General features: G+C 47.1%; 1 protein-coding gene across 2 annotated transcripts in view; it reads right to left on the reverse strand.

The window, feature by feature from the left end:
- Positions 1-21,043: 21,043 nt before the first annotated feature.
- LOC8041958 (rab proteins geranylgeranyltransferase component A) overlaps positions 21,044-25,895 on the reverse strand; it is a 33,999-nt gene continuing 29,147 nt past the window's right edge. For both annotated transcript variants that reach the window (XM_029983998.3, XM_029983999.3), the window contains one exon: positions 21,044-21,548. In XM_029983998.3, the coding sequence (XP_029839858.2) occupies positions 21,204-21,548 (345 nt within the window). In that variant the 3' untranslated portion in view covers positions 21,044-21,203. The remainder of the gene's footprint in view (positions 21,549-25,895) is intronic.

The raw sequence follows: 25,895 nt of genomic DNA on the forward strand, positions 1-25,895 counted from the left end.
CCCTCCTCCTCACCTCCTAGTCCTGCCTGCTAGGCTGCTACTCCTCCCTCCGAGCGGCGTCGCCGTCGGCGTAACCGTGAGGTCACGTGACCCTCGTGACCTCACGGGAGTCACGTGACCTCAAGGGGGTCACGTCACGTCTCCGGGGTCACGAGACTTCACGGTTACGCCGACGGCGACGCCGCGCAAGCCGGAAACGGGCGCCTAAGAACTGTGCTCTAAAACGGCGATGACGTAGAAGAAACACGTACATGGGACGTCCTCGTTGTTTTTTTCGCGCTGTTTTCCATACTCGCACCGCGCTAACTTCTTGCTTCTGCGTATTGGTGGTCCTTTGCTCTCGCAAAACTCACGCGAAGGAAATAATAGGCAGTCTTAGTTGATTGTTTTGATACCTCCGATAACAATATGTTGCAAGCTTAAAGGGTCCGGCGAAGTATCGGGTATAGTTATCATCGGTGTAATGGGAATAACCTACTAAAACTTGCAAATCAGAAGATGACCCTAAATGTTTATACAAGTTATTTCTGCTGGCGTACACTGCTAGCAAAAAATGCGAGACCGGCGAAACCTGCTTTCGACGAGTTGTGCCTTTTTCCTGCCGCACTGTGCTTTCGTAAAATTTTCCACGTGTTCACAACGGCAAGTCTCAACGCTACACAGAGTCTTAAAAAACGTCTTCGGCGAAATGACGACGAACGAGTAGAAAACGTGTCTATAACATGCTGGAAAACGGCAGCAAAACGCTAGCAAAACCGCAAATCGTCTAAGAGCAGGATGGCCGTCCGGTGGCTTCACTCGCACTGCAGCAAACAAGTGGGGAAGCGCGATCTAGCAATTGTCATTGAGATCAGTGCTAGAGACGATATGTCTTGACCGCAAGGTGCACTTATACTTCAAACAGCAATCGCAAGGGGGCACTGATACTACTGTGGGCCACGCGGAGCGGTGTTCGCACTCATATTAATCGTAATACAGTCAAACCCTTTTATGACAAACAGCAGAAAACGCTACGATCAGTTCGACATAGCAAGTACTTCGATATAGCAAACAACATTTACAACGAACTTCCACGATGAGTCCGTTGTAAGGCGATAGCTTCTCTTTCTCATCTGTTCACTTCAGCCTTGTAACAAAGCGCTGAAAAGTTTTTTTTTTTTTTTTTTGCAGGCATACAGTCTTTTTTTTTTTTTTTAGCTCATCTCCCCTTCTCAATTGCTTCTCTTCGTGGGAAACGCTTTGAATGAAAAGTTTTTTTGTTTGTTTTTGTGCGTGCGTGCAGAGTGTATTTTTTAGCTTTCCCCCCCTTCTGAATCGCTTCTCTTCGTTCAATTTTGTTCGCAACTTGAACTTTTGGAATTTTCGTTCTTTCCTGCTTCTTTTTTTGGGGGAAGGGACAGGCTAGAAGGCGATTGTTTGCGCGTTTTTGGAAGCCTTCCCGGGGGGAAAAAGTTCGATATAGCTAATATGTTGTTCGTTATAAAACCTACTTTTTACATGCATTTTTATTTAAAATTTCTGTGAGTTCGATATCGACAATAATTCGCGTACGTGGGTTCGCTCTAGACGGGTTTCACTGCAGTACTGTGCGTAGAAGCAGCGTCTATGGGCAGTTCAGTTCAAGGGAAGCTCCTCCCACCTCTTTCAACTTCAGCAAAGATAACGCTGAGGAGGCGTCCTCCCCTCCAGCGTTCACTCTGCTCAAATGAAAAAGGGTGGGAGAAGCTTTCCCTGAACAAATGATTATAGACTTGGATTTGACTAATCTAATCCCAGTGCAGTCTTGGACACCATATTTGAGGTAACTGCTCAGAGCGCATGCTCGGGAGGAGTTTCCCGTCAGCTCTCGGGCAATCACAAGAGAAGAAGGGAAGGAGAAACTCTCTTTTCACCGGGACTTCACTTTATATGTCCCAGGCTTCTCCAGACGTCGCTATTCGCCCCTCTAGAAGATTTTAAAAGATTAACTTTCACTCGAAATTCGTACAAAAGAAGCTTTCCCCTCTTTTTTCCCCGGTGGTTCGAAAGCAGCAGCGAGCTCAGCTATGACCGCCAGTGAGTGAATACACCCCTGGGTTTAAGCTGTCTTCAGCTGCTTTTCAAGTACATCAGATACACGCAGCTTGTTAATTTCCTTGAATCCAACTCTTTTTTTTTTTTTCATCAGCTCTACATGGGTTTAGAAAAAAAATGCTCTTGTGAAACACAGCTACTCTGTATTACTAAAGTTATTTTTTTATGTTGCTTTTGACAGGGGATTTTGGGTGGACTGCATTTTTCTTGATTTTTCTGAGGCATTTGAAAAAGTATCACATAAATATTTAATAAATTGAGTAAACTTAGCATCGACCCCTACGTATTAAATTGGTTGGTAGCATTGCTAACGGATCGTTCGCAGTTTGGAACCCGTGTTAACTCTACTGACTCTGCCATATGTTTCTTCCGGAGTACCACAAGGGTCTGTCTTAGGTCCTTTACTTTTTTCTAATTAACGATCTGCCCAGAGTTGTATCCTCTTCCATAAGATTGTGTGCCGACGACTGAGCTATCTACCGAATAATATCTAACGAGTCTGATTCCCGACAATTACATGATGATTTGAACTCTATTCTTCAATGGTGCGGACTTTGGTGCACATAACCCGTGAAGTTGCATTTAATACGGCCATATAACCTTAATAACTCACCATTAAAACTCGTAGACTTATAAATATTTAGGTGTCATCCTTAGCTCTGACCTCTCCTGGAACCTACATGTTACTTACGTAAGTAATAACGCTAACCGCATGCTTGGGTATCTTAAACGTTAACTTTTTTTTTTGTTTTGCCCCATATTCGTTGTGGGTTTTCCCTTTGAGGGTACCACGTAAAAACACAGAAGATTCCTCGGGTCCGGATAATGGCGTGTTCATTTGACGATAACGCCACACATTGCCCAAGGGCCAACAATAGGAAGTTTTCGTAGACCACGTTTCCCCCTCCGCTAAGCCCTCCACAACGAAGAAGCCGCTACTGCGCCTGCGCGCCGATGGCCTTGGCTGTGGACTAGTTCCGGTTATCGTAGCGGGTTGCGGAAAGCGTTGCGGGACGGCGAAAGCGATCTACGAAAACTTCCTAGTGACTGAGATAGCGGCGCTGTCTCTTTTGACATTATCACCACTCGGAGTCCGCGCTGCCGCAAATGACAGTTTCACGGAAGGGGGAGGATCAGTAAAAGAAAGGAAGGCTCCATCCCCCAGCGAGAGTCGCCCCAAGCCGTTGGATTGGCCGTCTTATATAGCCTGAGGGTATGGATGCGCCCAATATGGTCGGATGTAGCCCGTAGGTTGGCTCCCCAGAGGGGCGGACGCGTCCAAGTGTCAATATCCTAAAGGGTGTGCCTGAGGCAGATCACTCGAGAAGCGCGAGGAAGAGTCGTACACAAGACAATACGGCCTCGCCTCGCATCCGGGATGCGCCCCGACATGGCGACGCCACGTGGCCTCCCTGAGCTAGACCTAGATAGGGATGCGGGGAATACGTGGCTCCCACATCGTTTAAATTATTTATTTATAAAACATGAGTGCGCTCCAAGTTTGAGTATGCAGCCTCCATCTGGAATCCCGGTACGACTTGCCTTGCTGACTCTATCGAATCCATACAAAACAAATTCGCACGTTTTATCCTGAGTAATTATAATCGCACCGCTAGTGCCACATCGATGAAAAACATTTTATTTCTACCCAGTCTCGAACATCGTCGTAGAATCACTAGCATTTGCATTTTTCATAAAATTTTTTCCATCACAACCCGCTACTCCGAAGTCATTTATTAACACCACCATAATTCATAATTTCTTTCTGCTCGTTTGGGTCACCAGAACAAAGTGTGGGTTCCATATTACCACTATAATAAATATTTTCACTCATTCATTCCGAGTCACGAAAAAATGGAATCGGTTACATTCATCTAGAATAGATCTTACATCAATTGTTGATAGTGCACTATTTCAATCCTGTTAGTGCCCCTGTTTTCCCGACTGTTCAACACTTGCTTTTCTGTTGTTGTTTCTTTTGTATTTTTACCACTCCCCCTGGGTAATGCCCATAGACCCTGAGGGTAAAATAAATAAATTAATAAATAAATCGCATATCGTTTAGTGGGCCAAAGGGAAGGTAGAAAGCCAAAAGCCTGCTTTTCTGTGCGAAAATTTGAATACGTAGCGGACTATTTCATACCTCCTTTTCTTCGAAAGCTCTCCGCTTTTTCGCCGCGATATATCCGCGGTATACCCAAAGCACGTCAGCCGGCCCCAGCTCAAGCATTAGACACGAGCACTCGCGTCTCCAGCTCGGTGCTTGCCCTCTCGCGGCGGAAACGGGAAGCGCCCTCGTGAGGGCCTACCTCGTGAGGGCCTACATTTCGCGATCATGGCTCGCGAAATGTCATTTATGAATGCAAACAGCACTCTTCACTTTCCCTGTGTTGTGCCGCAGCAGGTATGGGATTGTACTTTACAAGAGAGTTTTAGTATTGGGTATAAAAGCAAACACAAAGCTAGTTAGAGTTGCCTGCTCCTCGCTGCGCTACGCGCGTCGTCGCCAATTAAAGGGACCATGAAATTATTTTAAAATCGAATTTCATCCACCGCACGTCGTAAAAGGTGTGAAAAGGAACACAAAAACACAAGACTAGGGAGCCAAAAAAAATTATTTGCTATAGAACTTTTAAAAGAAAACTGGACTCTTTTGCGACTTCTTTCCTTCGAAAGCTCTGCCTTTTCACTACGATGCATACGCAGAATCGGTGCACGTCAGCCGAATCCACATCGCCTATTGGGTAAGAGCCTACCTCACCAGCACCGCGATCGTAAACAATAAATAGCCGGCGAATGTTTCCTAAAAGTTTTGTTAAATAATATTCAGATCCACATTTTGTAGCATAATTAGAGATGTGTGGTGAAAATTGCCAAATTTGATAATGCTGAGAGCCAAGCGCCGTCTATCGTGTGGTAAACGAAGCAACTACTGCGCGTGCGCAGTAGGGCAGGGCCAAGTTCAGAACGGTTATTTCCTTTGGTTTCCTTCCTCTCAAAACTCTGACTGACTGAACGTTTATTTTTCTACGTGTTCATCTCGCGCGTGCCGACTTCAAGCAGCAAGAAAGAAATGTACTTAAAACAAACCACGACGAACAAGAACGCTGGATCCACAAACACCCGAGAAGAGCGACAACAGCCGCGAATCCCGCTCCGACGAAACTCTCAGAATATAGGCCTAGCAGGCACTCCGACTCGGCGCAGCGTTGCTTCGTCGCAAGACCGTCTGCCTACGACCGGCTGGCGTACTGAATGGAATATGCCCGCGCTACCCTTGTGGACCCTTCCGTATTATAGTTTGATCGATGACCTCATTTTTAGGTTACGAGGTGAGGTCAATCTCTTCCCCTTGTTTTCCGAGGCAGTGTTGACGAACACTCGTCGAAAAGGGACCCTCGTCGATCCTCTCCTTGTTTTGTGTGATATAGAGCTGAAATAAACGCTGTATGGATTACCTTCGTAGCACGGTATGTACACTTTGTTATTGGTATGCCATTTTTATTCTGACAGACTGCACGTCACTGTCGAGCTGTAACAGTTTGTGGGAGGTATACGTGCAATACCGGTCCAACCTTTCTTTGCCGAGTGTCGCGTCAGTATCGAGTTGCAATTGTAAAAGATTGGTCCCGAAGCGCTTACCAACAGCGCGAATACAGCACTTCATCAAACGCGCGCGTCCGCTCCGAGTGTGAACAGGTATTTACGTGGCTCTTGCTGACAGTTCAAACGTATCTTTTTTAACGTCGGCTCGCTCCTGCATCTCCGAGACCGCGAAAAACGCCGCGGCAAATTGTTCCCATCTGCACTTCCCAACAGGCATACCGGCGTATGGGACTAGTCCCATGCTGTCGCTGTAGCGCAACGTATCTCATTGAATTTCGTTCAGCTGCGATGCGGCGATGAGAGGCGCCGGTTCAGAAAATACGTCGGTGACATCGGCGCAGTAAAACCCACCGGCGCACCCCAACTCGCTAACGCTCCCATCTCCTACTGCAGAGAGAACTTCCGGTTCCGGAAACATCGTACGTCACGGCTTGTTTTGCGGTCAAGAAAAAGTCGATATTTCATTAATTTTTTGTGTAGAAGTTAATAAACCGAGACGAAAACGGATGCCTGTTCGGCATTCAGTGAACATTGACGGTTTATTGTAAAAGTTATGTGGAAAAAGTAAAAAAGTCATTTCATGGTCCCTTTAAAGACCGCAATTTTTGTCTCCGCGCACGCGCAGTATCAAACACGCAAATACGGAAACACAGTGCTTCCGTTCGCTCGTTTACGCAATAGTAAAACTCACTCGAAAGTAAACATATTCGGCAGATATCTGCCTGGTTGGGTGAGAGTTAAAGTCTGAAAATATATCTCCAACCAAAAAATGAAAAGCAACCCGACGTTTCAAAACCAACACGGTTTCTTCTTCAGGGGTGACTGAAGGCGCGCGGACACAGCAGCAGCTCCCAACCTCTTCGTCTTCAAAAAAGGAAAGAAAAGAAAAAGAGAAAAGAAAAAATTAAAAACGAGAAGTTAGGAAATCGGAAAAATTGTAAAATAACTTGTTAGTTATGAAGATGGTCATCTCTTCAGCTTTTCCGTCAGGTCACGGAGGCCATGTGCGTACACAGAGGGCAGAGCGCCCAGTGACCTGTTTAGGTTTCCTGGGGTGTGCTGGATGTGCCACGATTCCAAGAAAAGTCTTCTTCGAAAATTGGGCTCTGTGTCCACCACGTGCGCGTTCGCGAAGTCAATGCGATGGTCTAGGGTATCGCAATGTTCGGCGATGGCGCTGCGCTCACTGTCAAACTTCCGCACGTCGTTCTTGTGTTGGCGGATACGCTCGGGAAAGTTCTTCGTCTCGCCGATGTAGGTTGCAGGGCACTCTGCGCAAGGAATGGTGTAAACCACGCCCTGTGCTTTTTCCTTTGGTGGACGGTCTTTCGGTCTTGGCATAAACTTTCCCAGTGTGGACGTGGGCTTGTGGGCCACCAGAATACCTTGCTTTCCCAGTACTCGTGCGAGCGCTTCGCTGGTTCCCTTTACGTAGGGAACGCTTATGCGCGCGACTCGATGGGGCTGTCGTTCGTCCACTGGCATCTGGTTTTGTCTGGCGAGACCTTGCCGTCGGGCGATGCGCTCAATAAAGCTGCTAGAGTAACCATTTTTCTTTAGGTCTTCAATTATGGTTTTCTTCTCCTTCTTTCTATCGGTTTCCGACGAGCAGATAGTCGTTGCCCTACGCAGCAGGGTCGAAACCACTGAGGCCTTATGACTCGTTGGATGGTTGGAGACAAAATCGAGGTAGCGTCCGGTGTGTGTTGGTTTTCGGTACACCGCAAACGTCAGATCTTGTCCTCGTCGGTTCACCAGCACATCAAGGAACGGCAAGGTGCCATCCGTCTCATATTCTACGGTAAATTTAATGGCCGGCTCGATAGAGTTGAGGTGCGCCAAAAAATTATTCACGTCCCGTTCCTTGAGAATGCAGAAGCAATCGTCTACATAGCGCATGAATACTTTGGGGCTGTTGGGAAAAGACCTCAGCGCTTTTTTGCTCGATTGCCTCCATCGTGAGATTCGCCGTTGTGACCGAGATGGCCGCACCCATTGCAGTGCCACTGACCTGTTTGAAAAGCTCCCCTTTGAAGGTGAAGTATGTGCTGCCAAGACAAAACTCGAGCAGACGGCACAGCTCTTCCACAGTGAGGTTGGTTCTTGTGGTCAAAGAGCTGTCTTTTTCGAGGGCTTCGCGGGCTGCAGCAACTGCAAGGGGAACTGGGACACTGGTGAAGAGGGACACCACGTCGAAAGACACCATGGTGTCACCATCGCTGAGATGTAATTGCGAGGCGCGTTCCACGAAGTGGCCAGCATTTTCTACATGGGTCGACGTGTTTCCGACAAGGGGAGCCAAAGTCCGGTGAAGGTAACTGGATAGTGCCCGAAGCGGTGACGTTGTAAAGTCCACAATAGGTCGTAGAGGCACGTTCGGCTTGTGGATCTTTGGAAGGCCTTAAAAACCTGGAGCGGAGCCATTCCTGCAAATAAGTTGCAAGTAAAGGCTCTTTGACTGAGGGTATTTCTTGAAAATCTCTGCCAGGATTTTGTTCAAGTTCCTCTGAACCTGTGGCGTCGGATCTTTCTTGAGCTTTACGTAAGCATGGCTTCCAAGAAGGTCCCGTACCTTTTCCTCGTATACCTCCCGATCCAGGACGACGGTCGACTTCCCTTTGTCAGCCGGCAGAAGCACAATCTCCGTATCTTCACGAAGTTTCCGAAGCGCTGTAACTTCTTCGGCCGGCAGGTTGAGTCGTTGCCGTTGTGGGAGCTTGGAAAGGATGCCCACCGCTTTAAGCCGCACTCCATCCCGGATGCTAGGGTCTAAGCGCATAATTCCGTCCTCCACAGCCGCGACCAATTTTGGAAGAGGCGGCCGTTGCGTGGTCATGTTAAATCCGTGGCCTTTTGCCAAGACCGCAATCTCGCATGGCGAGAGCTGTCGAGAGGAGAGGTTCTTGACAAAGTTTGTGTCATTGGTGCCTCGACTTGAACGGTCCGATCTTGTTAGCCTTGAAATCTCTTTCTGAGAAGTCCGTCGTTTATCCAAAGCAGTAGATGCGACACTTGTGGCAAAAGCCTGCAAAGCCGGGAACACGTCCGGGATGCGGTGCTCGAGTTGCCGGCGTGCGAAGAAGAGGTCCAGTTCTTTTCTTCTTAGCGTGGCCTGGCAATCGTGAATTCTGGCGCTTACCAATCGTTTCTCTGCCTGCGCCACGATCTTGTGCCCTTCCTCTGTGTGGACAAGGCGCTTGAGACGGAGGCTTCGGGGAACAAGGTTCATATCCCGGCAGGACCTCGTGAAGTCGAGATGAGACTTGTAGGCTGAAATGCTGCGGGTTATGTTGACAAACCGCTTCGCTAGCTGTGCTGTTTCCGGTCCGAAGTCAAGGCGTAAAGACTGGAAAGTAAACATATTCGGCAGATATCTGCCTGGTTGGGTGAGAGTTAAAGTCTGAAAATATATCTCCAACCAAAAAATGAAAAGCAACCCGACGTTTCAAAACCAACACGGTTTCTTCTTCAGGGGTGACTGAAGGCGCGCGGACACAGCAGCAGCTCCCAACCTCTTCGTCTTCAAAAAAGGAAAGAAAAGAAAAAGAGAAAAGAAAAAAATAAAAACGAGAAGTTAGGAAATCGGAAAATCCAGCACACCCCAGGAAACCTTAACAGGTCGCTGGGCGCTCTGCCCTCTGTGTACGCACATGGCCTCCGTGACCTGACGGAAAAGCTGAAGAGATGACCATCTTCATAACTAACAAGTTATTTTACAATTTTTCCGATTTCCTAACTTCTCGTTTTTAATTTTTTCTTTTCTCTTTTTCTTTTCTTTCCTTTTTTGAAGACGAAGAGGTTGGGAGCTGCTGCTGTGTCCGCGCGCCTTCAGTCACCCCTGAAGAAGAAACCGTGTTGGTTTTGAAACGTCGGGTTGCTTTTCATTTTTTGGTTGGAGATATATTTTCAGACTTTAACTCTCACCCAACCAGGCAGATATCTGCCGAATATGTTTACTTTCCAGTCTTTACGCCTTGACTTCGGACCGGAAACAGCACAGCTAGCGAAGCGGTTTGTCAACATAACCCGCAGCATTTCAGCCTACAAGTCTCATCTCGACTTCACGAGGTCCTGCCGGGATATGAACCTTGTTCCCCGAAGCCTCCGTCTCAAGCGCCTTGTCCACACAGAGGAAGGGCACAAGATCGTGGCGCAGGCAGAGAAACGATTGGTAAGCGCCAGAATTCACGATTGCCAGGCCACGCTAAGAAGAAAAGAACTGGACCTCTTCTTCGCACGCCGGCAACTCGAGCACCGCATCCCGGACGTGTTCCCGGCTTTGCAGGCTTTTGCCACAAGTGTCGCATCTACTGCTTTGGATAAACGACGGACTTCTCAGAAAGAGAAGATTTCAAGGCTAACAAGATCGGACCGTTCAAGTCGAGGCACCAATGACACAAACTTTGTCAAGAACCTCTCCTCTCGACAGCTCTCGCCATGCGAGATTGCGGTCTTGGCAAAAGGCCACGGATTTAACATGACCACGCAACGGCCGCCTCTTCCAAAAATGGTCGCGGCTGTGGAGGACGGAATTATGCGCTTAGACCCTAGCATCCGGGATGGAGTGCGGCTTAAAGCGGTGGGCATCCTTTCCAAGCTCCCACAACGGCAACGACTCAACCTGCCGGCCGAAGAAGTTACAGCGCTTCGGAAACTTCGTGAAGATACGGAGATTGTGCTTCTGCCGGCTGACAAAGGGAAGTCGACCGTCGTCCTGGATCGGGAGGTATACGAGGAAAAGGTACGGGACCTTCTTGGAAGCCATGCTTACGTAAAGCTCAAGAAAGATTCGACGCCACAGGTTCAGAGGAACTTGAACAAAATCCTGGCAGAGATTTTCAAGAAATACCCTCAGTCAAAGAGCCTTTACTTGCAACTTATTTGCAGGAATGGCTCCGCTCCAGGTTTTTACGGCCTTCCAAAGATCCACAAGCCGAACGTGCCTCTACGACCTATTGTGGACTTTACAACGTCACCGCTTCGGGCACTATCCAGTTACCTTCACCGGACTTTGGCTCCCCTTGTCGGAAACACGTCGACCCATGTAGAAAATGCTGGCCACTTCGTGGAACGCGCCTCGCAATTACATCTCAGCGATGGTGACACCATGGTGTCTTTCGACGTGGTGTCCCTCTTCACCAGTGTCCCAGTTCCCCTTGCAGTTGCTGCAGCCCGCGAAGCCCTCGAAAAAGACAGCTCTTTGACCACAAGAACCAACCTCACTGTGGAAGAGCTGTGCCGTCTGCTCGAGTTTTGTCTTGGCAGCACATACTTCACCTTCAAAGGGGAGCTTTTCAAACAGGTCAGTGGCACTGCAATGGGTGCGGCCATCTCGGTCACAACGGCGAATCTCACGATGGAGGCAATCGAGCAAAAAGCGCTGAGGTCTTTTCCCAACAGCCCCAAAGTATTCATGCGCTATGTAGACGATTGCTTCTGCATTCTCAAGGAACGGGACGTGAATAATTTTTTGGCGCACCTCAACTCTATCGAGCCGGCCATTAAATTTACCGTAGAATATGAGACGGATGGCACCTTGCCGTTCCTTGATGTGCTGGTGAACCGACGAGGACAAGATCTGACGTTTGCGGTGTACCGAAAACCAACACACACCGGACGCTACCTCGATTTTGTCTCCAACCATCCAACGAGTCATAAGGCCTCAGTGGTTTCGACCCTGCTGCGTAGGGCAACGACTATCTGCTCGTCGGAAACCGATAGAAAGAAGGAGAAGAAAACCATAATTGAAGACCTAAAGAAAAATGGTTACTCTAGCAGCTTTATTGAGCGCATCGCCCGACGGCAAGGTCTCGCCAGACAAAACCAGATGCCAGTGGACGAACGACAGCCCCATCGAGTCGCGCGCATAAGCGTTCCCTACGTAAAGGGAACCAGCGAAGCGCTCGCACGAGTACTGGGAAAGCAAGGTATTCTGGTGGCCCACAAGCCCACGTCCACACTGGGAAAGTTTATGCCAAGACCGAAAGACCGTCCACCAAAGGAAAAAGCACAGGGCGTGGTTTACACCATTCCTTGCGCAGAGTGCCCTGCAACCTACATCGGCGAGACGAAGAACTTTCCCGAGCGTATCCGCCAACACAAGAACGACGTGCGGAAGTTTGACAGTGAGCGCAGCGCCATCGCCGAACATTGCGATACCCTAGACCATCGCATTGACTTCGCGAACGCGCACGTGGTGGACACAGAGCCCAATTTTCGAAGAAGACTTTTCTTGGAATCGTGGCACATCCAGCACACCCCAGGAAACCTAAACAGGTCGCTGGGCGCTCTGCCCTCTGTGTACGCACATGGCCTCCGTGACCTGACGGAAAAGCTGAAGAGATGACCATCTTCATAACTAACAAGTTATTTTACAATTTTTCCGATTTCCTAACTTCTCGTTTTTAATTTTTTCTTTTCTCTTTTTCTTTTCTTTCCTTTTTTGAAGACGAAGAGGTTGGGAGCTGCTGCTGTGTCCGCGCGCCTTCAGTCACCCCTGAAGAAGAAACCGTGTTGGTTTTGAAACGTCGGGTTGCTTTTCATTTTTTGGTTGGAGATATATTTTCAGACTTTAAAACTCACTAGTGTTTCACCGGTTTCCAACGCCAACGAAACATGCGGCCGAGAACAGACGTGCAAGCGGGTAAGCGTTCCTTCAAACTGAAAAGGCTGAAAATAACAAAACGACTCCGCTTCAAAAAAAAAAAAAAAAAATATATATATATATATATATATATATATTTCATTGATATTAGATTATTTTTATTTTATAATTTGCTAATTAAAATGCTGCAATTGGCACCAGTGACGATAATTTGCCAACTTTAAATTTCCACAGTTCGCGCGTTTGGAAATATATTATATGCAACAGTATTCCTATCTACAGGGTGTCACAAAAGAAAATTTACACGGTCTTTTTTACCGCAAAAAGAAACTAGGCATCGCAGAACGCTCATTCTCCGCCCAAAGGTAGCGCAGGAGGTCACAACCAGATGCCAAAGTTTCAGCCCGATCCGATAACTTAATCAAAAGTTATAAGTGATTTTCTGAAAATTTCAATGGGAAAATGAAGCCCCTTTTTGCCCGTTTTCGGTTTCTGGCGCCATAGAGCCCCATGTGTTTGAAAACTCCGTCGGCCGCCATTTTCCCATTGAAATTTTCAGAGAATCACTTATAACTTTTGATTAAGTTATAGTATCGGGCTGAAACTTTGGCATCTGGTTGTGACCTCTAGCTCTACCTTTGGGCGGAGAATGAGCGTTCGCCGATGCCTAGTTTATTTTTGCGGTAAAAAAGACCGTGTAAATTTTCTTTTGTGACACCCTGTATATATATATATATTCTGGAAAGTTTTGTAGTAAAAAAAAAAAGCCTTTTTTTTGTATTTTGGGGCACTGATTTGGAAGGACTGGCAGCAAATGTTTTCGCCGATCGTCCTTCCTGGGTTCGAACGCCGCCCCCTGCTCGTTTCGATCTGGATGAGTTTCGTACCGGCACGCGTTCGTGTCACTTCTGTGTGATGCACGTTAAAAAAAGTGAAAGCCGTTTACAACTCCCTGTAACGCCAAATTAGAGCGCAGCTCTTGAGGAGGAGGAGGGAAGGGTACTGGGGGGGGGGGGGGGTCAAGTGACCTGGGGGGGTCACGTGACGATGCCGATGATGCCATCCGTGACGTCACTGATGACGTCATCAGTGACGATGCGGATTCCGATGACGTCATCAGTGACGTCACTAATGACGTCATCAGCGATAATGACGATACGGATGCCAGTGACGTCATCAGTGACGTCACTGATGACGTCATCCGTGATGATGACGATGCGGATGACGGTGACGTCATCAGTGATATCACTGATGACGTCATCAGTGATGATGGCGATGACGATGCGGATGCCGGGGACGTCATCAGTGACGTCACTGATGACGTCATCAGTGATGATGACGATGACGATGCGGATGCTGATGACGTCATCAGTGACGTCACTGGTGACGTCATTAGAGATGATGACGATGCGGATGCCGGTGACGTCATCAGCGACGATGACGTCATCGGGGAGGTCACGTGACCTTGGGGGGGTCACGTGACCTTGGGATGACCTTGGGGTCACCTTGGTTACGCCGACGCCGCTCAAGCCGGGAACAGGCCCCTAAGAGCTGCGCTCTAAAAACCCAGGTTAGCGGTTGCACTGCACTGGCTAAATTTCTCATATACAGCTAAAAGACCGGTTGCCCGTTGAGGCGTACCACTATCAAGGCTGTATAAAGATAAAAGCAACACAATTTTTTTTCGCCAATTGTCAAAATTCGCGACTTTGATAGCACTATGCTTTACACACAATTATTATGCTACACTTTGATCTTAGCCAACAGGCCGAATTTTGTCATTATATGTGGATTTCTCAAACTAACAAGAATGTTTTCATAGATACCAGACTATTTTTTTATTTTATAACTTGCAATTAAAAATGCTGCAATTGGCACCAGTGATGATAAATTGCCAACTTTAGATTGCCATAGTCCCCGCGTTTGAAAATATGTCATATGCAACGAATTATCTTGAAGTTCGAAAAACTACGTTTTAAAAATAAAATATATTAGTTGTATTATTATTAATACAAAGTGCGGTAATGTATAGCCCCAACGAACGCCAAAATCACAAAAAATGCGCCATTTAACCTCAATAGTCTTTACAGAAAGGTCTCTTTTTTTTTTTTTTTTTTAGGAAACGAAAGATTTTGACATTGTTATTAAGACATACATAAGCACTGAATGTAATATTAAGCCCTACGCGTTACGTGTTGCCTTAAAAAAGGCACATACCTCTGTTTCCTGACTCGGATTCCGTTACTTAATTTTTTATTGTAAAAACGGCATATTTTTTAACGTTTTTTGAACATATTTTAAACTCATACCCGTGACGCTATTTTGTGAAATTTGAATTTATTCTGTTATTCCTGTATTGGGAATAATGCTAAATCAATTAATCATCTAAATGCCCAAAAACCCGTTAAGCGGCCCCTAGTTCATTATTTCGAATGACAATTATGACTGAGAAGAGGCAGCAAGAACACACAAATATCCGAGCTTATTTTTTCAACAAATGCAATTATAAATATGTTACCTCTAAGGTGTGAGATGCTGTCTTTAAAGGGACACTGAACTCTCCAAAATACTTTTAAATGCCTGGATCGGACACACGTCACAAAATAAAGTTTCCGCGAAAACAATTGTTTGCTTAAAGGGAAGCTACGGAGCTTCTTGGAAAAATTGAGTTAGAAGTGAATTCTAGTGTATTTTTACCCTATGAACCCGAATACCCAAACCATTTGCTGCGTAAGTATTGCTAAACGCGAGAAAAACGCGAAAGACAGTCGCTGTCCGTGACGTCATCGACGGCTCTTTTGGCTGCCCAAGGCTAGGGGGGCGGGGCTTCAGCCCTATTTTGAAATTGCTCTTGTAGCTCTCCGACGCGTCGCATTGAAATATAATTTTGATATCTGTTATTCTAAAGGCCAAATGAACGCAATTCAGGCGTTTTTTCTCAAATGTAGAAGTGCCCCATCTTCCCTTTAATGATTACGCTGAACAATTTTTTGTTGTCGTTTCTTCCTACTAAGGATTGTGTTGTATCATTTCACATGCATGGAAATTCAGCAAAGCGATTATTATTAAGTCGGATGCTTTCATACTCTTAGTTGCGGTTTGTATACAAACGCTGGTCCCACATATTTTTGTTTTCTTGCACGAACCATAGCTTTCATAAAACATTGAATGTTGATTGAAGCTGTGGTTTGATTAAAAAATTAACCTGACTGATCGCTACACCCCCCTTTAACAGACTAATCAATTAATAAATCCGTTAGTAGATTTTTCACCAGTCATACTGCATGAAAGACGTAAAAACTACACATTTTTTGTAGCATGAGCTACACTGGCCGAGGTTGAGCACTTTCGCGTAGCTCGCATAATGAGCCATGCTCCGTGCTGCGCATGCGCGAGAAGCAGTGACGTCACACAGCGCACAGCTGGCGCGCCGGAGCCGCCGCCGCCGCGCGCTCCGCCGCCGCCGCGCGCGCCTCGCCGGTCTGCGCATTTCAGAGCAGTGACGTCATAGCCGCGGCAGGCGCACTGGCGCCGCCGCGTGCCCAGCTGTGCGCCTCCGTTGCGCAGTAGCCAAGTCTGACGCTGCACCGGAGCCGCTTGGTACCGCCTCTCATCTTGTGTGCATAAGCTCACGCTACGTATATCCTGGCATAGCCGAGCTAAGCCACCGCAATTTTTTTTTTACTATTTTTACTATGGCATAAATGGCATTTTGCATTCCCATTGTAAACTTTACGTTGTGCCAACTACAAAGATATCAGCACGGGAAGCCTTTTAAAGTGAAGCAATTTTTAAGGTATTATTTAAACAGTATAATCTCATCGATGACAATCACAAGCATGCTGATGTGGTTACCGTGCAAGCCTGTGTCCCGAGATAAATAAATACGTCTAAAGCAGGCAACTTTTACTTTTTCTTGAATTTCTCCAGGACAAGGTTCTAATTACACTGCAAAAAGAAGTATCGCAATTAAAGCATCACTTAAATAATCTGAAGGTTAATCGATGAGCGGCCCAATCTTGAGATGCGTTAGGTGAGAGTGGAGGGTGATCGGATAGTCTCGTGAGAGTCGCTAGCCCTCATCAGTAAAAAAGTGTCGCTGCAGCCGATGCCGTCTGTGTCATGGTGCAGGTTCTTTGTTGCAGTTGCAGAGTCTGCTATGTTTGAATATAAGATTATTTAGCCCAAAATTTATAATATTAGCCTCTTGACATCCGCGGCCTTCACCGAGAAAATTGAAGCGGGTGAACCCACATTACCAAGAACAGCATCTGATAACACGCACTCTACTGCGTTGCTTTGTTACTCTCGTTTGTTCCACTTGCGGCAGATATATTATAATAGTTTGCTTCACTTGTCTCAGTTGTCCTGTCAACAAACAGTTTTAGGATCGTAACTATAAAAGCACTCTAATCCAGGGGTTTTCCCAGGAATTAAAATTAGGGAGGTGGTGTCTAAATTTTTAGGGGGGGGGGGGGCATTGAGAATGAATGTAACCCCCCTCCCACCCCCCCCAGGGGGTGTGGATGGAAATCACTGCTCCACCTCATCGCAACGTAGCAGAATTGTTCCACTCTGAAAAACTTCCCACACCATGGCACAGTAAAGGGAAACATTGGCTGCAGCGGAACTAAATTGCATGACTGTTTTCAATATAGCATTAACTTCGTGCTAAATATTTAGATTACTCCAAAAAGCTAAAAGTTAGAAACACAAAAATGCATGGAACCCGCGATAGCCCACAGTACCACTGTTATGCTATCCGGGTTAGAATTTATTGTTTTTGTTGAATTCCCACGCTGGTAACCGATGCACCTCTTTTAAAAGAAACAAATATTTGACATAAATAGTGCAGTTCATCTGGAGACAGGCATCCCAACGTCTGCCTAGAGCAGACAACGCATACATACCAAAGGCGGATCCAGAACTCCGTTTTGGGGGGGGGGGGGAGAGAGAGAGGGGGGGGGGGGAATTTTTAAGGATACTATTCTCCCATTTCTTGTGCACCGGGGGGTCCGCCCATGTCAAATCGCCCTCCGAGAAGGGGGGAGGGGGGGGTCGACTTTGTTTGGGGGGGGGGGGGGGGGGGGCGGTCGCCCCTGTCGACCCCCCCCCCCCCCTCCCCTGATACACACAAGTGATTGCTTAAATTTAGGCCCGTACGCTTGTAGCACGATTCAATCTTCACTGAAACACCGAACAGTACTCACCATTTTCCGCTAAAGTTGTTTTCCTACTGATACTATGCGACAAAATAAAAGCAGAAATCTATACCCCTCGAGCGCGAAAATGGAGCAAAGGGGGGTATTCACACGAGGAAGAAATCCCGGGGATTTCTCCACCGCACGCGCATCCCGCGACGAAAAAAAAAAGCCTCGCGTTTTCGTCTCGTGATGCGCGCGCGCCGGGGAGATATCCCAGGCATTTCTCCCTCGTGTGAATACCCCCCGTGTAACAGAAGAGGCAAGAGGGAAGTTGCTTTTTTAAGAATTTTGAGTGACGGGTACAATCTTCTATAATGTTCTTGGAGGAAAATAGCGATGTCTGTGCAAATCCGGAAGGCACAGAAGAGGATCCTGGTAAGAGGGGAGCTCCTTCTCCTCCTCTTCTCTGGTGGTAATCGTAGCGCTCTTTGAGCGACGTCACGTGCAAGCCACGTAAACTAGACAGTTGGAGTCGCGAGCGGGAGGGAGAAAAGTAACTGTTCTAATTTTGAGTGACGGGCTAATCTTCTTTCGAGGGAAGAATGGCGACGACTTGCGGGTCAACAAAGGAGGGCCCAAGCAAGAGGGGAGTTGCTCGATCCTTTCCTTCTTATTAAACTGCTAACGGTATATCCTCGCCTTTTGAAATAGCACGGCACGACCACCCAGGGGCGGTTACAGAACTCCTTTTTTTTTGGGGGGGGGGGGGGGGGGGGGCGGAAAGTTTGTAAGGATACTATTCTCCCATTCTTTCTTGTGGGTGTAGGCCCGTTCGTCATGTGCGCATTTGTCATAGGCCAACTGGTAATAGGCCCGTTCGTCACAGCGGAACATTCGTCATAGGAGAATTTGTCCCTAGGAACGTTTGTCACTGTGCGAACCGGATATTTGAATTTGCCCAACGTATATTCACCTGGCTGAGCATGCAATAAAGATTAGTACGGTATATTTAATTTTACTAAAGAGAGGGAACATCCAAACAAGTCATCGTTGTCCTTAAAAAACAACAAATTTATTAAGCGAAAAAAAAAAAAAAAAAACTAACAAGCGATATTTCGAGCTGCCACCTCATGGTTTCTAGACGATTGCGACCATTGTAGCGGCTCACAATGATTTGAAGATGCCGGTTGCTGTCGTCATGCTTCTTGGACATCCTCGAAGCATATCGCCAAATCTCTTAGTAGTAACTGCCTCCATTTAGAAATCGAGAGTGATATATTTATAACCGGAGGGCAACCGGCATAATAAACCCTGAAACGAAGCACAAAAAAAAAAAAAAAAAAAAAAAAGAATCGCGTTTGGTGGTTTTTTTTCTATTGTGAACTTTATGTTCTCGAAGTTCTTCTGTAAGAAAGGTGACCCCGATAAGACAACATGCAGGCTAAAGGCTGCATGCTGCCTTAACTTGGGTGGGGTCATTGGGACATGCTTTTGTTTCCCGTAGTCAACCTCACTGGCCTTGTACGGATTTAATTAAGCGGCCCCCTTTCGTAACTTTCCTAAGAAAACAAGATAGAAAACAAAAACGTTTAACAATCTTGAAGTTATTGTGTGACGAACTGCCAGCGTGACGAATCACCCTATGACCAATGTTCCGCCGTGACGAACGGGCCTGTTACCAGTTGCCCTATGACGAATCGACATGTGACGAATGGGCCGTATCCCCTTTCTTGTACACCAGGGGGTCCACCCATGTCAAATTGACCCCCGAGCAGAGAGGAGGGGTGGGGGTCGACTCTGTTTGGGGGGGGGGGGGGGGGGGGGGGCGGTCGCCCCCGTCGCCCCTAGGATCCGCCCCTGCGACCACCTGATTTCTCATTTCACTTGTGAGGTAAGGAGGAAAGCTAAGGAAGAGGTTGAAAAAATCGTAGAGCCCTTCCACTTCACGTGAAGAGGGAGGACCAGCGAAGCTGTTAGCTTCACATCTAGGACGACCTCAAGGACGACGCCTAGGACAACCTCGAGGGCGTCTAGGACGATCTCAAGGACAACTTCTGGGATGACCTCGAAAACGATGCCTAGAGATGATAGCAAGGGATCAGGACCTATCTAATAATGCCAAGGAAGGCTGACTCACGCTGGTTGCACCCTCTTTTTGTTTTTTTATTTATTCATACTTGCCACGACCAATGGGGAGTTCTCTGTCGACATGTGAGGAAGCATTTTTTCCAGAACCCTAGCGTATAACAGCTTCGCTGCAAAATCATTAGTTACGGGCCTTATGATAATAATCTTTAACGACTCAGGAGAGCTACGCACCGCAGAAAGGCGACAGCCGGTGCCATTGAGGCCCACGGTGTTGCGTCTAGTGTGATTATGGGCAATATAATATACAAGATGCATGACAATGTTGAAATAGGCTCGTGGGCAAGGGTGGGGTTGATGTTGCGGGTGATGAGGGCTTGTTGACTGGATGTATGTGGGATAATAATGATGATGGGATGGTGAAGAGAGTGAACAGCGTTAGTCCTAGCAGCGGTCTTCGCGATGGTGGTCTCGAGCGCCTGGCGAGGGCTCCCAGTGTGCCCAGTTTGCAGACGAGCTGGCCGAATTTTCAGTGACGCAAGGAGTTCGGCACGGCCGTTGTGGGGCTCCAGGGGTTGGCGCCCATGTTGGCCGGGTGGCGGTCTTCGCAAAAGCGGGCCTTAAAGTCTCCTAGCTTGTGGTCGTTCTTGTAACCGAACAGCTGGAGCACCCTGTCGATCGAAGAAATGGTGGGCCATGGCTCGGCTGGCTCTCTGACCATGGAAAACATGTCTTACGCCCAGCTGGCTTCATCTTCTTCCAGATTCTTCCTCCTTGGACACGTGGAAGAACTGCTGGCATGGAGATGCATTCTGATGGAAAACCAAAACTTTGAAACACGCCAAAATCTTTTTTTTAAGATTGTAAAATGTCTTGCATGCCATTAAACTTTCTCAAGTGCACAGATTTAGTAGTTTTCGATGATGTCCAGAAAGTTGCTAGTTGAAACCACATCTTTAAATTTACTAGTTAAAGTATATTATACCCAGTCGCGGTAGCGCTGATGTTGGTGCAAGTGCAGACGCTTCACGCGAGTCTAGTTTTTGAGCACCTGAGTACCCTCACCAGATTGTTTGTAAACAGTGTGTTGGTCTCTAAAGAATGAAGTGTGTTGGTCTCTAAAGAAGCAGACAAAGGCTTTTGTGCTATCATGAAACCGAGCACAAAGTACAGCTGTGATGTTGGGCAGGCAGACATAGGTAATATATAAGTGGGCATTTCACATATTTGCTGCCCCTAAAGAACAATAGGTAGTTCATGTTTACCAAACCGGGTCAAGAAAAGTTGGCATATTTGCTCTTCTGTAATAGTAATCAAAGACTTGAGTGTGTTGGTGATCTGCATTGACTTAAAACGAAAGAAGCACAGAGAAAACGAAACAGACGACACAGCTTTTGTGTCGTCTGTTTCGTTTTCTCTGTGTTTCTTTCGTTTTAAGTCACTGTATTAGTAGCTCGAGTTCTACTGTTCCTCTGCATTTTGTCTGATATGAGCATGTACATTTCATACTTTCTAATGAATCCACTTGTAATAAGGATTACCTTAATATGTTTATTGTGACTCCACCAAAAAAAAAAGAACAAGAAGTAGCACCCATGAAGAAAAAATCATTCAGGTATCGCCAGCGATAACTTACATTTTGAAGACACGAGAAAAACAAAAAACAATGGCGACGGGAGCGAGAAACATTATTAGGAGTCGCCCGAGAAGCTAGCATTGCTGGGACTTGACAAACTCTCTGTACGTTTTGAAGCATTAGAATCGTCTCCCTTGCCGCTTTCTGGTTCCCTTTCTTTGTCTTCTAGCTCCTTGCTTGCCTGCTCCGGTTTGCCCTGGTTCGGTGTGTCAGGCTCAGCTTTTCCACGCCCATCTTTGTCGGTGTCCTTCCCTTCTGACGCGGTTTCGTCGTGATTTCCGTCTTCCTGTGGTTCGTGATCTCCAGGGTTATTCTCGTACTCCAACAGAATTTCTTCGGGGTCGGGGGCACGGGGAAGGAATTCCTCGTTGGCGTACATGGTACGGAAGACCTCCATGGCCTGCAGGACAAAAGGACAAGAATTTGCATTGCAAAGTTCCAATGCCAGCCCCAGTGAAAACAAACTGCTTTGTAAGATACTATTATGCCATTATTTATCTAATAATTTGGCGACCAAGTAAACGATGCAACAAAGCAAAGTGATGACACTATGATTGGCACATACTTAATAGTGCTGCAAGTAGAGTGCAGTAGAACCTAATCTCGGTTTATTTGAAATCCTGGATAATTCGCAAAATTTCCACAATCCAATGACTTCTCATTAAAATATGACTGGATAACATGAGCGCTCCGCGCGTGCCTACTCGCTTAATTCGCCGATTTGGTCTTCCAGGTTCAATTTTTAGTTGCTAGGTGCTGCCAGTTGGCATCCAGATTTGGAAGCAAAAACAAACATGGCGCACGTCTTCGCTGCTCCGTTTCCTGTTTGCTGGTCCATGCACTTAGTAGTCCTTTGTTTTTTGGGGCTTTGACAGGTTTTGGGTAGGCCTAGTTGCTCTCGGCTTTCGCCTCACGTGGAGTTCATGACCATATCGGGTGTCAGTCATTGTTCTTGTCACTGCACTGCCGTGGTTCAGCCATTACGAGGTGCACAGGCCAAAGATGCCCAAGTATAAATCCTTAACCTTGAAGCAAAAGGTTTGCCTCATTGAAAAAGCAAACAAATTGATGTGCTCAAAAACGAAGCTCGTGGAGAAGCACCAGATGCCGATCTCCACACTTTGCGCCATTCCGAAGAACCAAGCAAGGATCATCGAGGCGTACAGCAAGATGCACTCTGCAGAGCGTTCGCGGATTCGATTCCCCACATACCCGGACGTCGAAGCTGCCCTGATAACTTGGCTTCAGAATGCCACCGCAGCACACCTTCCTGTCGACGGCACAATTTTGCGAGAGAAGGCCAACGATTTAGCTTCAAAACTTGGACATGAAGAATTCAAGTGCAGCAACGGATGGTTTTCCCGCTTCAAAGAATGGAACAACTTGACATACCTTACGGTGTGTGGTGAGAGCGGCAGGGCAGACAAGACTGTTGTCGAAGATTGGATAAAGCACACCTTGACTCCATTTCTTAGCAAGTACAGCGCAGAGGAAGTCTACAATCTGAACGAAGCAGCCCTTTTTTACAAGATGCTTCCCACAAAAACATTTGCAGCAAAAGACACCGACGTCAAAGGGCAGAAACAGGCATCATGTTCGATGCGAACATGATGGGCGAACACAAGCTGCCCCGGCCCCTCCTTGTCCTACAAAAAGCAGAGAAGCCACAATGCTTTAAGAATGCTTGGCTTCCACCGGCCAATGACCTCATATACCGAAACAACAGGAAAGCCTGGGTCACAGCAGTCATCTTCAAAGAGTATGTGCGACACCATGATTGCAAGTTTGCGGCAGCAGGGCGAAAAGTTGTTTTCGTCCTTGGTAACTGTCCCGGCCATGGTGACATTCAGAACCTCATAGCGATCAAGCTGGTCTTCCTCCCACCGAACACGACATCCCATATCGCAGCCAATGGACCAAGCTGTTATCCTTCATACACGGAAGATCTATCGCTACAGTGTAGACCGCATGTAACGTATGTCGCGAAAATCCGCACTATAAGTGGTACCGCGCTATAACCAAAACATCAATTTTTCAGGCCAAAATACATGCCATCAGACAACTTACCTTTGTAAAAGAATTTATTTTATGTTAGATGAAAAATAAAGCTTAGTTTGAGCAAAGTCTTTATTTCACCAGACTAGTACACTTCTCTCTCAAGTGTGTCACACATTTTGAAAGAAATGAGCGACTTTTGCCTGGCGCAGCCTTTTAACGGCGTCGCGGGTTGCGGACGCACGTTGCGAGCATTCAGGATTGCTAACCTTAATCGCTTTTCTCCGGTGATGAAAACGCGTGAAAATTCGCATCCTTTATACGGTACGCGCCAGTAATACCTTTAACTTGAGCACAGGCATGAAATGCTCCCAATAACAAAACTGGGCGATGTTCGAAAGCTACAAATGCTTAGAAAGCACCACTGTAGTTGAAGTAAACAAACACGACGACACGGGCGTTTCTGCCGTCTTGAGAGTGCCGCCACGACATCGCCGCACGAGTAGGTGGATCTTCCCTTCTAGTACGTGCTGGATTATCATAGCGACACACAAAAAAAATTCACAGTCAAGGATAGCGCTTTCACGCGGAACGATGAGCTTCTACCACTCCGTCTACGTCGATGTTCTAGTAACGTTGGTCACAACAAATACCATGTTTGCGGACTGAAGAAGCCGGCCCGTGACCGGCATGCTACGCACACGAACACTTCTCGACCTGCGATTGGTCTGTCGTAGCGGTTGTTTCCAACGCAGCGGAGAGACGCACGCACGTGAACGACACGTGCGTGCATCCCTCCGTTGCTATGGCAATTGAAGCCTCTCTCTTCACTTCTCCCCGCTTCTTCGAGCAACCTCCTTGCCCTGCGATGGCTAGCGCCGTTACCTAGTGTCACACAGGGAAGCGTGTCCGCTGCACCGGTCGGTCGGTGCGGTTGGCAGGCTGTTCCAGAAACCGCATTATAACCAATATTTCCCTTCGCGCGCCTGCATTTTAAGCGGTATGTAATTACATGGAGTTCTATGGGAGGCGAACCGGTGGATTAAAAAAGCCGCGTTATACCCGTTCCTGCACTATAAGTGGTTACGTTGTAAGTGGTCTATACTGTACCACTTTTTGAAGCAGAAGTTACTCTCCCATGACAATGGCAAGGGCTATTCCATCGATCTTCTTGGGGCTATATGCCTGACCGTGTATGCGTGGAAACAGGTGAAGTCAGAAGTCATCAAGAGGTGCTTAGAACACGCTGGATTTTTGAAGGAACGACCAGCCGTGGAGGAGGAGGATACTGCAGATACCGCCAGCGCTACTGCCAGTGTTGTCCTTAGGATTGATGATGAGGGAGACGAGTTAATGTCGAGACTTGGGCTAGTTGGTATTCGTTGATCATAATGTAAAAACAGCGCAAACAAACACGGACGAAGGAGAAGAAACACGCAGACGGGACGAGCGCTGCCCATATCATAATGTAAAGCAGCGCTTGTCCCGTCTGCGTGTTTGTTCTCCTTCGTCCGTGTTTGTTTGCGCTGTTTTTACATTATGATCAGAGAGAGGAGCTTTGCTCCCGCATTAAGGACAGTGACGGTGAGTCGGTCGGCATGAGGTTCACAGAGTACTTAAACATTATAGAGAATGAGCAAACCTGCTACGCGGACCTTGAGAGCAAAATCACTGACCGTGTGACGGCAGAGATCGACGACGATGATGAGCTGCCTCGGGCCCCCAATCTAGGGGAAGTTATACAACTGCTGAATGGCGTCTGCAGCTTTGTGGAATGTAACGGCGGTGATTCTGAGATGTTGCGCCTAGTTAGCCTTTTCGAAAACATGACGATCGGCGCTGCTAATTAAAGAATGCGGCAGTCCCATATCGACGACTACTTCGGGTGATGTTCTCTCGTTTTGACCAGAGGCTCTGCTTTTGACGACGCGTTTTGAGTAACATGTTTCCTTAAAGATTCAAGGCTTCGCGCACAACTTTTTGTCGTTTTCTTTTATTTTTGGATGATTCGCACATCAGCATAAATCTCATAATTTTTGCCATCCGACCGACTCTGAACTAACGAGGCTCTACTGTAGTAGATCACATACTACTGACCCATGGCAATTACAGTCCAGGGTCGCTAAACTCGTCCAAAACAAAAAATTCTTTGCGATATGAGGTAGCGAAGGGAATAGCTGAAAGAATACTGCAAAGTTTTCTTTTCTCACAAACCCGCAGACCCGCTTATCTTCGTGACGTTTTTCATTGAAGGAGTGAAGGATCCCTACCACTCCCTAGGCACTAAACAAGAGCAGCACCAGAAAGCGTGCGGAGACAACCCTGGTTCATACGTGTGACGTCACGACAAAGATTATCAGCTGCGACCAACATGCTGGATGGTCCCTAAAAAGCATGGCGGGGGCTCGGGGTTGCCACTGCGCCAACTTCGGCCTCAACTTTGCGTTTGACGAGTTTTGCGACCCAGCTTCGTGAACCATGAAACCACCACCAATAAAAAACAACATATAGCACGACTGAGCCTTTCCTGGCTGTTTGTAGATGGGATGACTTCTAACCATGCTTCTCCAAAAGCTACGAGTGCAAGCTTGCACCTTTTCAAGGTGCTCTCGCTTGACAAGCACACGTGTAGCACAACAGTCTTTCATCACCCCCACCTGATGATAATGAGCAGCTCTACAGAAGCTTTCTGACAACGCTGGACCTGCGTCGTCAACGCAAGAATGAGCGCAAGCAAGCATGGTAGCCGGAA

Source organism: Ixodes scapularis, unplaced genomic scaffold, assembly GCF_016920785.2.
Source record: "Ixodes scapularis isolate PalLabHiFi unplaced genomic scaffold, ASM1692078v2 PGA_scaffold13__105_contigs__length_92229423, whole genome shotgun sequence".
Classification (NCBI taxonomy): Eukaryota; Metazoa; Arthropoda; class Arachnida; order Ixodida; family Ixodidae; genus Ixodes; species Ixodes scapularis.